The 16,087-nt window shown below is 45.4% G+C and overlaps 1 protein-coding gene across 16 annotated transcripts in view; it reads left to right on the forward strand.

Annotated features, from left to right (window-relative positions):
• rap1gapa (RAP1 GTPase activating protein a) overlaps positions 1-16,087 on the forward strand; it is a 55,348-nt gene that overhangs the window by 11,992 nt on the left and 27,269 nt on the right. For 5 of the 16 annotated variants that reach the window (XM_070969276.1, XM_070969280.1, XM_070969286.1 and 2 more), the window contains exons 1-2: positions 1,340-1,507; positions 10,458-10,493. In XM_070969276.1, coding sequence (XP_070825377.1) covers positions 1,464-1,507; positions 10,458-10,493 — 80 coding nt within the window. In that variant the 5' untranslated portion in view covers positions 1,340-1,463. Of the gene's footprint in view, positions 1-1,243; positions 1,508-10,457; positions 10,494-10,772; positions 11,731-16,087 lie in introns of those variants that run through there. The other 11 variants (XM_070969302.1, XM_070969277.1, XM_070969300.1 and 8 more) reach the window with 7 other exon arrangements.

Here is a 16,087-nt window from a genome sequence, read left to right on the forward strand (position 1 = left end):
TTTTCCTTTTGCACCAAACTGCTGGACCGACTGACAAACAGCCATTGGCATCCTGAGAGCCATGCCTCTAAAATTAATTGTCTGAACTGTCACTCAAATCAATTATGGTTTTAATCAACAAAGCCAAAAATCTGCATGGTCAGAGCTACCGCATGGCCAAGAGACAAAGTGAGGTCCATTACCAACAAAGTCAGCCAAGGACTGCGATGCTGTGGTGAAATGTTTTTAGAGAATTGCAGTCTCAGGGGAAAGGGGTGATGTAATTGTGGAGAGATGATGTAATTGTCTATCAGCATGATTGTGCTCGTTTGGTCTGCACATTGATTAATTAAGTGCCTGTCTGCCCAGTTACTATGAGTGCTTTGCAGTTAATGTGATGAAGACATCATTGGCCCTTGGGGAGATCAAGGTCTCGGGTTGGAGAGATTTCACTTATACAGGATTCAGTATAAAATTAACTGCTGCCAACTAAAAACTTTGCTTTTCTCGTCCAACACAGCTGCCTCTGTGCTGCCTGACACGGACCATGAAAACACGTTTCACCCAACATAGTACAAATACTTTGGAAGTGACTATCAGATAGCTGGCTGACGCTCTCGACTGCAATCCGTCTTTATTCAATAATCCATGGCAACATTAATGCATTGTTGTCACTGCTGCCAGACTCAACAGCCCGCTGAAGGAGAGTCTCCACGGCCAGACATTTACTCACTTTAATCAATGAGGCTAATGGTGACGCGAGCTAACTCTGTCCCACGTTAACACTCCTTTTGCGTGCATACCAGAGGTGATGGTGTCACAAAAGAAAGAATTAGGAGGGAGATGAATGAGCAGATTAGGAACTCGCTCAGAGGGCATCACCTACAGTATGCAGGAGTGGAGCTGCAAGTCCCTGATGGGGACGTTTGTGAAGAATGTTGATGTCCACAGCTTGTTTGACCAGCTGTCTTCCAGCGACAGAGAAAGGGAGAACTGGTGTTGCAAGACTTGTTTTAAGCAAACTCTCGCAAAGCCAAGAACACCTCTTTGTTTTGCCTGTAGCCTTTTTTTGATCCATTAACCAACGTCTACTTCAGCGACGATGTCGCCTGTGCATGAGAAAGGCTGCTGCCACACTCCTGGTTCCCTGGGAGACTGGCATGGTCAGCAGCCCTCACTCTGACTCCCTCCTCCCTCCCTCCCTCCCTTCCTCCTCCTCCTCCTCCTCCTCCTCCTCCTCCTCTCGCCGTTTCTCCCCCTGTTTGTGAAGGAGGCGTGTGAGCAAGGAAGAGGCAGGGCACGTTAGCCGAGGCTGCGGGAGTGGAACTCAGACGGCAGGCAAAGCATACAAACACACACACACACACACACACACACACACACACGCACACACACGCACACACATGCTCAGTCAGCGTAAGTGACACAAGTGCTGGCTCCATTCAGCAGTGAGTTGACTGACTCACTGCTATCCATTAGCCGGCATGCCGCAGAGAAAGAGGAGTTTCACTTTTGGAGCCTATGGAGGGTAAGAATGAATGTCTTAATAATTTGCAGAGCAACTAAACCTCTTCACAACACGCCACTCTCGTTGGTGTGATAGCGAGGATGCATGCATCTGTTTATGTGTCTCTGTTTGATGACTGTGCAGATTCTGTGTGGTGTTTGTGCCTGCATGTTTGTGCCGTTTGCACTGGGATGCCATCATATTGATGTGGATGGCTTTTGCCATAAATGTCCTGGGCGTCATTTGTCTGGCTTTATCTCATAAATTGGACCTGATAGGGCTGCTGTTGCCGCTTGATGGCGAATCATTAAAGGTTACATCCTGTCTGGTAATGGCGAGGCGTCAGATGTAGACGCATACACAAGACAAGGTGAGAAAAACAACAGAGAGGAAAGCAGGTGAGGTGCAGGTGTGTTACTGAGGCCCTGACAGGGCTGAAGGTATGATGGATGTGCACACTGCAGCAAACTGTGACTTACTCTACACGTGTGCTTAGGTGGAATAGAAAAACATATGTGCTCCACAGATCGGTGCTCTGTCTCCCAAGTCGTCAGTCTATGCTCATGTCCCTGCTGGTTCTATGCAGCTCTCTTCAGACATTACAGGATACTGAGCAGTAGACGTACAGTCAGCAAAGAGCTCTTTAATGGTCAAAAGGTGAACAGGTGCCCCAACGCAACAGGATGTCTGACTTTACTCAGGGATAAGTTTGTGTATGTCTGTATCTTCATGTGCGCATGCGGTGAACGTCGCCTCAGCAAAGTCTAGAAATATACCATTAGCTGACAGCTAGTGGAGACAGTAGTCAAAGCTAGGCTGGGCTGTGTGGTGGTTTTGGCACAGTGGCCACGGTCGTAATTGCTGTCAGTGTGTGTGGGCTGTTGGCCAGGTGGAGCCACAGACGCTGATACACATGTATTATGGGCAGTCTTGGTGGGAAGTGCTTGCAAAAGCAAGATTACTTTGGTAACGCTGTTTCACAGATCCCTAGTTCCCTAAAAAATTCCTCTAAAGTTTCCTGGAAGCAGCTGTGGACTAATGTATGGAATACAGAGACAGTGTTTAGGTGAAACGACTGATTTTAGCGTTGTCCTTAGCTAGCTGAGGGTCGCAGGAGAGTCAGCGTGAGCATCCGGGGAGTTTAAGCTCTTTTCATGTGCAGTCAGTTGTGATCCTGCTGTTACAGCCGCAATTGCTCAAGCAACGCAACTTCGGCCCGGACCACTTCCCTGAAAATTAGGCGAATGTCTTCCAGCATGTTGCGCAGGATATTAGCCTTGTCGGCGTTAAGCTAGTAGTTGCTTTGTTCTGGGTTTGTAGTCAGAGGAAGCATAAATCTCACCTGTGTGTTGCTCTTCGAAGTCAAGTTCGAGTGTGGAAGGGGATCATTGTCGCCCCCTGTGGTTGTTGGTTGGTGGGGGGGTTCCACAGGGGCCAGTAATTAGCCCATCACAGCTTGGCGCACCACAGTGAGGCGAGCAACATGCCACATTATAAAATTTACATTAACAAGCGTAACAAAGCGGAGAAATTATGAGGAAATAAGAAAAGCGTAATATGAAGTGCTGTGAAACTTTTTGGCATTTGCACCGTTGCAGCAAATGGGCCGCCATGTCTGCATTGATCGCCGCGTGTTTGTTCGGCATAGCGGGGCAGCCAAACAGTCGAGCGCTCCGCGGGAAGCCGATCAGCTTTCCATATAAAACAAAACACTTTTCCGTTTTTTCCTGTTTAGCAGCGGCCTTGAATGCCATTGCACTTGGCATTTCAATAGGTCAGTCTGATTGCTCACATCAGCAGGTGAGCTGTACACGATGCCCCCTGCATCCCATTGGCATTCACCGACGGCATCGCAGCTCCTCTGTTCTCTGCAGTTCGGCCTTTCTTTAACGCAGCACGCTCTGTAATTTTGGCATCAAATATTAATGGAGCTGCCGCTTAATTTGAGCTCTTATGTGTTAGGTTTTTGTTTCATTTTTGGGAAGGTTGCGGCTCTCTCTTTATGTCAGTGCAGGCTTTTTATTGGATACTGTAATTTGGCAGCAGAAGTCAAGAGTGACGATGATGTCGCAACACTTTCATATCCTTTTAACGACATGTCTCTAAGTACTCCTACTTTTAGGGCTTATATTGTTTACTGGTCTTCTCTGTAGCTCACAGTGGCACCTCATAAACTATTAAATCATGAAATAAACTCTTCAACATATCGAATGCTCCGTCAGTAGCCTCAGTGACACGTCCTTCAGGCGACATGAGCGATAGTGTTGTGCGTTGTAGTGGGTGAAAGAATGCATCAACCCTGTTCAAAACACATCCGAGCAGGCCTGAATCGTCAGCTGACTCAAAAATGTCATGTCTTCAAGTAAACAAGACAACAGGCTTTTTGAGGAGAAGGTGTTTCCCCCAGCGTCAAACAGACGAGTCATAATAGCGTTGTGTGAATATGCTCAAGATCAGCAATCACGTGCGTTTGCCGTGTTTCAGAGTTTTTGTGCGGCTCAAAGAAAAAGAGGCTGTGGTATCATCTTCAAGGATTAAAGGTTTCACTCTGATCAAAACCTTTATTTTTCCCCTTACTGCCTCATACGTGTAAAAACAGAGGCTCCTATCTCTGATTGATTTTTGATTATCTGTGTCTAAAGGCTTACTGCACTGAATATTGCACCATGGAACAGGAACACAGAGAGAGGCCTTTTTGTTCGACAAAAGCAAATGTTTGCATGAGAAAGGATGATTAGACTGCAAGGCAGGAGTGCTTGAGAACAGGAGGCCATTCAAGTACCTTTCCAAGGGCAGTGGCAAAACAAACAGGAGATCTGGGGCAACCAGAGGGCTCTTCATTGCCCACTCAGTCAGTCCATCTTGCATATTTACTTTGACATTCACATTCACGCTGGCGAGCCATCCATGGAGAAGAATGGGGCGGGAAGGCACAGGGTGAGCTGCAGTTAATTATCTAATACTCATGAGGCTACCGATTGTTCTCTCGTTTTTACTACAGAACAACAGAGGGGATTTTTGTTAAAGTCTTGTGCTTTGTAAGTCTCAGCGGCCCCATGCATCCAGACCGGCGTGCTCTGAACTGATGTGTTGCTGCAGTCATGTCAGTTTTACTGCCGCTTTATGTCTCTTGACAACAAAATATTTAGTTTTGATCACAACAAGGACGCAAAAACTGGGTCACTGTGGCACAATATGGTTATCAGGATATTGATAATATGACCTGACAGTGACAGAGTATCGTAGCAGTAAACAGTCCTCATAGGTCACAGTGAGTCACTAACCTATGACAACAGTTCCTGAACAGCAGCAACAATGAAAAGCCCTCCAGCGGGTTACTGATGAAAATCCTTTCACGTGGAGCAGCTGAACGGTTCGCTTTAACTCTGTATTAATGCAACGATGGACTTCATTACAGCTAACTGACTAAATATAAAAACAGATAAAAAATTAACGTAAAATAAGATGGAGAATGAAACAGACTTGTTGTGATAGAAAAAGTAAGATAGGATGAGGATGAAAATAAAAATAAAGACGTATAAAACCAAAAAACAGATTACGAAGAAAGCATGAAATCAAGTAAAATACAATAATACACCTGTGTTCATCCATTAACATAAGAAAATAACATTAAAATGATACTAAACTGATGATGAAATCAAGTGAGAATCATAAATAACACTAATGAGGACGCTGTCGACAGAAAACATGTCATGTGTTTGTCAGCGGGGTGGATGTGATGGATATCGCCGTCTATTAGCAGTCAGCATAGCTGTGGTACCACTGTGTGTGTGTGTGTGTGTGTGTGTGTGTGTGTGTGTGTTTTCATATACACTGTATCCTACTGTACTGCAGCTAAATGAGGACATTCAACCACTTGACGCTCATTCCTCTGTCAATAGGCGCATTGAGTCCACGCTGGGCTGAGATGCAGTCTACAGATCGGGTCACGTTCAGTATTGTTTGACGCTGTTTCGTATCACCACCCTGAGCCTTATAGCATATAAAGACATTGTTCAGCGTTGCTTTAGGCCTTGTCTGTCTCTCTGTGCATCTGTTTTTGACAGTATCCAGGTCCCATCCTGAAGCAGAGGGAATGCAGAGTCAGATAACAGAGTACGTGTTTACTGTCCGTAGGTGTTATTGTGAGAAAGAGCTCGTTCAGGATTAACTGAATAGGCTCACGTACTGTATTCATCCAGGCATCCACCTCTTCTCTGTCGGCCCATTGGACACTCCACAACTTTGGTCCAGACTGAAATATCCCAACAGTGATTGGATGCATGAAATTTTGTACACACGTTCAAGTCCCTGCAGGATAAATGGTAATTTCTTTGATGATCCCTTAACTCTTCAGCCAGCGCCATCATCATCATCATCATCATCACGTCCAAACTGCAGTTTGTTGTTTGTCTGATGCTTAAGTTCGTGACAAAAAGCTGCAAAATATCAGCCTCAGTTATCCTGTGCTTTCTGTTCAGCGCTAATAATAAATTTTAGCATGCTAAACGTTGTCACTGAGAACATGTTAGCATGCTAACGTTAGCATTGAGAGTCCACAGTCTGGACACACCTTCTCATCTACATTGTAGATTAATGCTAAAGACATTAAAACTATGGAATAACACATATCAGAGAATGTCATAAGTGCAAAGCTGCATCAAGGCATTTATCTTCTGTATTAATCTACAGTTTAGAAAATAATATGAATAAATAAAAATGATTGGAGGAGATTGTGTGTCCAAACCTTTGACTGGTACAAGCTGAAAAGCACTCGTGTGTCAGTGCAGCCTCACAGAGCTCCAGCTGAACCTAAGTGGGGCTTTAATGCTATATAATGATGGCATATTATGGTTATTTTCCTCATTTACAACAACAGCATGTGTGTGAGACTGAAAATGAGAGTGCTTTTTTCATTGGGTGGATCACAGGTGGCTACGTGACCTCGTCACACATGTTTTAATTAAGCCCAAAGCTGGACACCAGTGAAGTCAGCACGCTCTGTGCTCGTGCTGGGTGAACTGGGTGTAACGCTGACCCTCACTCCACCAGAATTTATTGTAGCTGTAGGGAGGAGGAATAATTTCTGTGCAAGCTCGGTTCACTGGGATCACGTTCACAGCATCAGTTAATATAAATGGCTCCCTTTTAAAATGCGTGATAGTATGCAAACTAACAATATTATCCTGTGATATTGAAACTCAGGTGCAGTCCCACACCTTTTCAGATTGTTTAGTTCCAGATGTGTTTGTCTTCATTTGGATTATCCTAAATTTAACGAGCTTCTTATATGTCAGATGCTGAATTAGCACTGCAGAAACATGTTAGCGCAGCAGATGTGTGACTGAACAACAAACTTGTTTGCTTTAAGCTGGATTTCCTGCAGGCCGGACTCCTCAGCCCTGTCTGGTGACCTACTTGCCGCGGGCGCTGTTGCTGACTTGACATATATACAACAGAGAAGCACTTAGTTTAGTGCAGAAGAAATTAGGAAATTACGTCGTGCTTAAAGTCGTGCTTAAAGTCAGATTAAGTTGAATGGACTAATTGTCACGGCTGCCGACGCGGTGATGGCCGGTGGTTTCCAGGAGCCGCCTTGAGCCTGCTTATCCCTCGCTGATGTTTGTTTCCATGTGACCAGCTGGCGGTTGATACCTAGCTGAGAGTGTAAAAGTGGCGTTTGCTGTGTTCCTAAATTGCGCTGGTTCATCGAGTCTTTTCTGAAGATAAAAACGAGGCTACACACTGTTTTCGCTTGCGAGATTTGAATGTGCAAACATGACTCAGAGCCCACAAATGCATCAGCGCAGGCAAATTTGCTCTAGCCTACTTTCGTCCACTCCAGCCATTGTTCGCTCAGACAGGGACAGAATATTCTTTGTCCTGCTGATAAGGCTGAGAGTTTTCCACGTCAAGCTGTTTGCCGCTGACCTGCTTAGTCCAGGTATGCTTTGCTTTTGTGGTGGCATGTGTCTTGTGTCGCTCAGGCGGCAGTTTGGCTTCTTTTTGATGGGAATTGAATAATTGTTGGGTGTAATAATAAGTAATGATATTTAAATTTTGATTAGAAGCACCACGTCCGCACATCTAATGAGAAGCGCTTCATGAAGCGTGCAGATAAATTGTTGGATCTAAAGTGATTTATAGGAATTAAGGCAAGCAGCTTTTCCTGTAGATTCCACAGTATATTCAGATGTCTTGTCCCCTGTCTGAAAACAGCCTTGTTCTGTGTCCTCAGACGGCTTACACGGCCCTTCTTTAGCTTGTAGCAAGATGTCAGACAAGTGCACGCGTATGTAGATTTTAGCAGCTTAGCACAAGAAAGGATACGAGCGTGTTCATGTCATCATCCTAACATATGTTTGACAAATTTATCTCTTATCTGTCTGAGCATGCTGATGGGTCTCGGCTCTTTGGTGTCATGTTCTGCTTCGTACCTCAGGGTACATTTTCCTGCGCATTTCCTCGATTGGCTTTTGTGCTTCAGTTCAGCGCCTTTACCCAATAATCTAGACACACCCCGGTTGATTTCATTTGATGGGAATTCCATGAAACCTGAGAATGGGTGAGCAGCACAGGATGAGGTTTAGAAAATGTTATTCTTTGTGATGCAATAGGAAAACAGCTTTTCCCCTCCTCACACTCAGCTTCACGAGAGCGGAGCCGACAGAAAGTGTTTTGGCTCCCTCCCAAGGACCAGTGTGCATTCCACTTAAGGTGGAGTTCGGATTTATCTGCACATACATGTCTGTCAGGCTCAGAGAAATCAACCCTGGTGGTAGATCTGAGATAAAGCAGCAGCTCAAAATCCATCTCGGCGACGCTGTATGTCACACAGACGTCTTGGATTGAAAATGATGAGCAATCTTCAGCGCTGAGGGGAATCACACGACGGCCTACTGTAACAACAAAAGTCTGTTGATTGGTGACTTCTCAGTACAGTGAACAAACAAACCCCCCCAGGGCCTGTTTCCTCTCACCAGCACTGTTTTCTAAGAAGGAGGAAGTTCGAAGCTTTCATTTTTCTTTTGAGAATTTCTCACAAAAAAGAAGAAATACGACCTTTTTCACTCCTGGTCCTAAATTTGAGCTTTTTGGGGGATTTCTCATAATGATAATAAAAAATATATGAATGAAAACAAAAGCTCCTTCTGTGGGCTGACTCGTGGGACTTGGCTTTTTAGCCATCGTGCTAAGACTCTAGGGGCAGTCATATATTTACACACATATACAGTCGTGACATTTGGTACAGATGTCCACAGAGTCCAGAGGAGGAATCCTGATGACTGCGGTGATCCGCTGATCTTCCCTCTAGCACCACCAGCAGGTCAAAGGTTTCACTTATCCTGTGGAAAATCTCAGTGGAGTCATTCATGGTTTTCTACTTGTGCCATTTGTCCAGTGCTTTGGTTTACCACTGAATCGCTGCCAAGTCCATTAGCATCAGCTGTTTATGGTTAGTGTTAGCATGCTAACACATCGAACTAACCTGTTAAACATCAGCGTGTTAATGTCACTGTAAGCATGTTAGCATGCTGACATTAGCACTCAGCTCAGAGCACCACAGTGCGTCCTCACAGAGCTTCTGGCCTGCCTGCAGACTCTCAGTCTGCTTTTTACTCATATTTCTGATACAGCAAGAGTCACTTCTCTTTCCAGAACTGGTTGTTTTATCCCTCTGGTGCTGCTGTGTCATGCAATATAATCATGTCCAGAGGAAGATGAGTAAGAAGTCTGAACTATGGTGGCTCTCCTGGGAGACACAGGGCGGACAGCAGTCAGCAGTTTTGGCTTGAAGGGTGAAGCTGGACATACAGTCATTGGAGATGGGTCCAACAGCAAGGGGACAAACTGCATCAATTCAACTTTAATTTCTGTTACCTTTGTGCTGTTTGGTTGTATATCATCCTGAGAATTTCTGAGGGGTCAGTGTCCGACAGCACAGGCAGCTGCAGGAGCCCGGAGAGACACACTACATGTTCCCTTTTCCTCGTGTCACCATCACCAGTTATCACAAGAGACAGGCCTGCAGACATGAGTCACTCACTGGGCAACAGTTATCAGTATCGCATATCCACTTTGTCGATGCCAGAGAAGTCAAGAGCTGCATCCCAAGAGAAGCTGAGCCGTGTGTTTATGATGGTGATATTTTCCAATTAGAGGCAGAGAAAAAGCATCTGATCCTCTCTGCGTGTCGGGTTGCCTTGTGGATATCATGATGAATGTCTTTCTGGTTGATGGGCAGAGGGAAGGACACAGTTTGTCATGATTTCCACCTGTCAGACGTGAGGTTGTTACTTGTCCTGCACACGCACAGTGCCACCTACTGGCAGAAAGAGTGCCCTGCATTCTCATCTTAGGAGTTAGCACACCGAAGCATCTGGTTCTCACTGATTGCTGCTTAAACTTGTTTATCTAGAGTGACTTCAGGATGGATGATAGTTTATTCTTGACAGTCAGAGAGTAATGAGCCTCAAAGTGTTGGATTCAAACCAGGACAAGATTCATTTTGTCTCAGGAAAACACAGGGCTGGTAATCCTCCTTTCTTCGCTGGAAACGCGACCTCAACAGATGGCAGGAGTTATTTCAGGGTAGCGCAGCCCACTGCACAACCAACCTCCCTCAGTTCAGTGGACTTTCTGTAATGTGATGGGCCATTATCCCTCTGCACACTTTCCCTCTCCACACTTGGATTAGTTTGGGAGAACTTGCAGAGAAGTGTGGAAACTATTTGTGAGTGCAGGGTTCAGTCGTATGTGCTGATACCGTGGAGATATAAGCACTTGGCTGACTGAATGTTGAACTGGTGACTTGCTAAGCAGGTTTTTGACAATTTTTGCAGTTTCTGACACAACTTAACACCAGTTAAAGACAATCAGCCTGAAATATGTTTCAGCTTGATAAGAAATATTTCATGAGTGCCATTTATAATAGCTGTACCTTTATGTTTTGTTTTGTTTTGTTTTTTAGGGTGGACAAGACGTTCTCCAAGGCCAGAAGCATATGGTAAGTTCCTTCTCTTTATTTTTGTCGGGACAACACAGTTCTGAAAGCTTGCAGCTCTCTGGGACGGTGCTCAATGTCACTTCCTCAGACTGACCTTGTAAGCTTTAAATATGTGCATCGGTCCGCTGAGTAGATGGAAGTAAGATGAATGAGCAGGAGAAAGGTGGAGCAGATGGGCAGCAGTGGGGAAACAGATACCCAGTCAGTGCTGCCATCTCTGCAGTGCTGGCGAAGGTTGGACTGCTGCTGTGAGTGGCACGTGGAGGCAGGCAGAGAGCTGAGCATGCACACCTTGCCACTGCAGATAGACCGATGCATTCCTGCACGCCTTAGGTGTGGTGGCACGAGTGTCTAGCCCTCAACCCCCTCTGTCTGACTGCAGCAGGTTAAACCGCCTCACCGCAGTGTCATCACGCCTTCTGGAATAAAGATACGGCAGGATCTCTCTCACCGGCTTGGCCTGCGTTACTTAGCAGTGGTTTGATTTGTTAGCAGAGACTGCAGCCTGGCCATCGGGATACCGCTGCATCACTAGCGAACAACTGCAGCTCACGCCATGGAAGATGAGGAGAGAAACTGCAGCAAAATAGAGATGAAGAGGAGAATCTAAAAGAGGATGCAAAACAGCACGGGAGATGAAAAAGAACTGTGGGTGTGAAGAGGAGGAAGAAGGAGAAAGGAAGTGAGTGGATGTGGTGACATGACAGAAAGAGGAAGAAGAGGTCTGGAAAGCAAAATGCATTAAGAGTTCAACATTTGGTCCTCTCAGCTATGTTTGTCAGAGTCATGCTCTTCTTCAGAGTGAGGAGGAATTCAACAAACACTGCTTAATGAATTTGGAGTTTCCTTCCCACTGCGCTAATAGATCTTGAATTATATTACATAGTCATCAGTGTTCGTTCCCAGCAGGACGGAACGATTTCCAACAGCAAAACCTGTGGCATCACGAAGCAGCAGTGAAAGTGGAGTCAGAAATTTCAGCTGCTTTTAGAGAGGATCCTTCGCTTTGTTCAGCCTACGGACAAAAGTTAGATTTTAAAAGAAAAGCAGCGACGTCAAAGAAAGCCTCTGAAAAACCGGGAGAGCCAAAGTCGAAACCTTCCCCCAGGTTCTGTGCGTCGGACAGGATGTGACTGGAAATTAGAGCAGCGAAATCGTCCGACGGCAAAACTGTAACGGTGCGACCCAGAAAAATGCCGTGCTCACCCTTCCGAATTGGGAGGCCAAAAAAATTCTGGTGAGTCCCTTTTTAACCTGCCTGAAGATTGTTTTGATGATAACCGCATGGCTCTGCAATCAAACCGTGCATTAGCATTCAATTTACCTCCCGTCATGCATGCGCTCCTCCAGAATTGCCCCAAATCAACACTGGATTCGTGTACTTACAGATGACTATCATGCTGATCAGCCCATTCCCCTCTACCTGTCCTGACCCCAGTAGGCACAAACATGAAATTGTCGGCCTCCCCACCCCCAACCTCTCAGACCTCGACAGAAAAGCCCTGACATGCAGGGCACACAGCGTAGCACATGACCTCACACACGCCTCAGCCCATTCTTCACTGCTTCCATCAGGTCATAGATACAGATCCCTGACCTGGAAACGGCCTCACTTTCGCAGGAGTTTCATCCTCTCTGTCAAAGCATCACTCAACAGAACAGACCAGTCACATGCGGAGGTGCTACATGTAATGGTATGTGTGTACAGGTGCACTCGATGTGCTCCGTGTGGCTTTGGCGTGCTGTGGATTGTATGTATTTACTGTGGCAACAAATTTCCTTGTAAAAACCACAATAAATGTAAACAGAAAAACAATTTGAGACTAATGCACACAAGAAAAATTATAAAAATGATAAGAATGTAACAATAAAAGACATTAAAAATGAAATTTCTTAGGAAATGAAACATTTCAAAACAAAAAAAGTTAATCATCGACTTTAAAAATGGTTGTATCTTTCTATAAATTATAGAAGCCAGACTAAAGAACTGGGGTTTAAGTTTTAAAGATATCAACACTTTGCTCTGCTCTTACTTCACGGCTCTGAGCATAAAGCCAAAAGACGCCTCGCCAAAGGTCTTTGGCCTGCACTTCGTAACAACTAAAGAGGACCTGAGGGTCCGTCCTGGTTCGTAGAGCGGAAGCATGTCAGACTCGGGGCTCGAGCGAGACCCTCTAAACTACAAGAACCAAAATTTCACTTTCATCATGCATTTCCACTTTCTCACATGTAATCTCTCACACTCTCTCCCCAGTCGTAAGTTCACTGTGTGTGTCCTCGGCGAGCGATGACGCCTAATCTGCAGCGCGTATTTAATGTGTGGAATTGTTCCGTTTTGATCCTTCCACTCTCGTTGTTGATTAAATGTTAAATGACCATCTTCCATCTGGTCGTTGTGGGTCATACGCCATAAACAGATGATCTTCAAGCCCCGTCCCCGCGCTCTCCAGGGGAGGCCTGTAATTGGTTGTAATCCTGTCTTGCTAAGCTCCCCTGATGGGAGGAAATGGGAGAGGAGGGTTAGTGTGGATAATGGCTATACTGAGATGTTGTATAAGAGCCTCTCTCTTTGTGTCTCTCCCACACACACACATCCAGACGCCTCACTGTCCCTGGAGCGCGATGCATTATTGTGGCAGGTTGTCCCATCTATGACTTCCGGCCCAGTCTTTAATCCCGCTGTCTTATCCATGCCTCAGCTCACCTGAGGACAGGTCTGCACTTTTGAACCACCCTCGAGTGCTTTTTTTGCTAACCAGGAAGAATTCAGGTTAGACGTTAAAGAATCTGATATCAGCCTTTGCTTTGAATGCTGTATCAAAAAAAGAAGAATCTTTTCTTTTTTCCAGCAAAGCCTCTCCGCTCAAAAGTGTGTTTTTCATCTTGGATGTTTGAGCTTCACTGTGCACAGTACGTTTGTGCAGGGTTCAGCACTGCAAGGCTGAAGGAGGAAAGCTAATCTGGACTCACCATAAATCTGAATGTAACACGTGCACGGACGAATTGGTTTTGTGACATTGCAGCTAGTTCGGAGCTAATCACAAAGTGCAGCATGCAGAAGTGTGAGCTGGAAACTTGAACGCTCCAGTGCACATCCACTGAGAGTGGGCCTTTAGTAGGAGTAGGAGACATCTTGTGTCTAGTCGTTGAAATTTTGAAATAAAAAATATTTGCATATTCATAGATTCTTGATATTTCAATGAGGGAGACGTCAGTGTCATTTTATGACTTTATTTAAAGCAGGTAATCAAACTATCAGTTATTTATTAGTGTATGTTTTGAAGCATGTCTGGAGGGGATCTTTAAATTTGAGCAGAGCAGCACAGCAGCGTTTGATTGGTTGTGGTTGCGCTGACCTCTGCCCTCTAGTGGTGAAAGGTTGACATGCACAGCGCAGGTGCATTCGGCTTTCATTAAAGTCAAATAATAATAACAATTGGTCCTCAAGTTGTATAAGCTGTCAGACTCTGAATCTTAAGAGACTTTTCCTCATGCGCCATCTCTGCAGGGACAAAGTGAGTTTTTTTTTTCATTTTTTTGAAGGATCAAATATCTATTGTTTTGTGTGATGGCGCTCCAAAAAACGGTTATTTTAATGCTGCTCAGTGACCTCGCTATTTTTTCCAAACCGTGGGTTGCCATTCGTCGTTCTATTTTTATGATGCTCTCTAAATTCTAGGCCCGTTTGATCTTTTGTGCAATGTTTGTGCCCATGAACACCTACGAGGTGTCGCTGTAAACACTCCTCTGTTTGTGTTCGCTGATTTCCCGTGAGATGTCACTCTGCATCATCCTCTGTGTGTCGATTCCGCGCGCGCGTTCACCGCCGCCGCGCCGCCAAGCCCAGCCGGGTGTCAGTTTGCTTGTGCACGCTCATCTGTGCATGTCAAGCTGAGTTGTCTGGAAGAGCGGACATAGTGGGAGAGCAAACTGTCAAGCCTGATCAGACTAGACTGTCTCTCTGTGAGTCTCCTGCTGTCTGACCAAATATAGCACCAAAGTGACAAGCTCGCCCAGGGTTCTACCCGTCTCAATAATCCAAATCCGAGCATGTCATCCACCATTCAGCACCAGCACAAGATGTCTTAAAAAAAAACACAAAGCTCAGATGACGGCGGGCTGCTGAAGGTTGAGGCGAGTGCCAGGCAACTTTGACAGGACATTTCCCTTTTACTTGATCTGATTCTTGGAGCTTTTCGGTGGCAAAGTTGCTCTGCCAGCTCTTTTAAAGTTCGCTTCTTCGCCTTCAGACAGCTGCAGTGTAATCAGGGCCTCAGGTGGATGGGTATATCCCTTGGTGTACATTTTGGGGATTTGTACATCCCTTGCGGAGCCTGTTTATTGACACCTGTCATGCTGAGGATGACGCGGTGAGCCAGAGGGAGGAAGAGGATTTTCTTTTCCCCGCTTTCCTCCTGGTGTGTCTCTCCCGTGGGAGAGGAAATCTCTGCATGATTAAAATCTTGTCTTGATTGAGCAGCGAGATGCACGCCTCATAGACGAAGTTTAATGTCACTGAATACTCTACAAGCGCTAACATCCAACACAAAAGAGCACAAAACGATCCCGCGGTGGCTCTGCGGCGTCCGCGTGAGTGTGATTTCCCCAGGGGGTGTGTTTCCAAGGAAATCTGGACAGTGACATTGTGAGAGATAAGCAAGCTGGAAAGAGGGACCTCTTGGTGGAGCGAACATGCTTTATTCAAAGACACCTGCCGTACCTGGCCTTTTAATGCATACTGAACATGGCCAGCTGTCAGGGGAGACGTAGGCTCAAGAGAACCCATCAAAGAGTCTCCTCACGAATCCGATTCTGTACATGTTTTATTATTTATCATTCCTTTTCATTGTGTTTTTCTAGTCTTGCCATTAAAAGTGTAGAGCAGCATAAAACGTGCTCCTACCTTCATTTAAAAACAGTTGTGTTCTAGTGGATTGATAAGAGACACAGAATAGAATTTCCATTTCCGGCTGTTTGTATGAAACAGCCTTTAGAGGTTTGGTTCCCCGGGGAACGAGCAGCTTCTCACACTTATCTGCTTTTTGAATTATGTCCAATATTTGCTTTTGTCTGATTGTGGCACCAGAAACTTTTATAGCTGTAGGACAAAAGGGCCTGGAAGGTTTCCCGTTCTCCAAAACAGATTGGGTTTTTGTTACTTCCTTCTCACACACAAGATAAGATACCAGGATACAGTAGAGCGGACTCACAGGGTTATGCAGTAGATTTATGTTCCTGAACTTCCACCAAAAACATTTTTGAGTGGAAAGCAGATCATTTATGTGGAAAGATTGCCTTTGAGGCTCAAAATGCAGCTACGCACACACACAAGGCAAGTAAGTGATACAAGCACCGCTGAGGGTTGTGGTTTCACACCAGAGCCAATCATCCTCCCATTTGTTTGAGTACTTCAGGTCAGTCTGAGGGGGCACCTTGAAAACAGGGCAATTCCACACTCTATTTGTGTTGTAATTCACTGCACATGTGTCGCTCATATCTCTGGCTGTTGGAGGACTGACAGCAGGCAAGGGAGCAGGTGTCGCTACATCATGATGAATTTGAAAAAAATCTTAGAGGGAGGTCAGTTCCTAATA

Source organism: Chaetodon trifascialis, chromosome 8 (genome assembly GCF_039877785.1).
Source record: "Chaetodon trifascialis isolate fChaTrf1 chromosome 8, fChaTrf1.hap1, whole genome shotgun sequence".
NCBI classification, from domain to species: Eukaryota; Metazoa; Chordata; class Actinopteri; order Chaetodontiformes; family Chaetodontidae; genus Chaetodon; species Chaetodon trifascialis.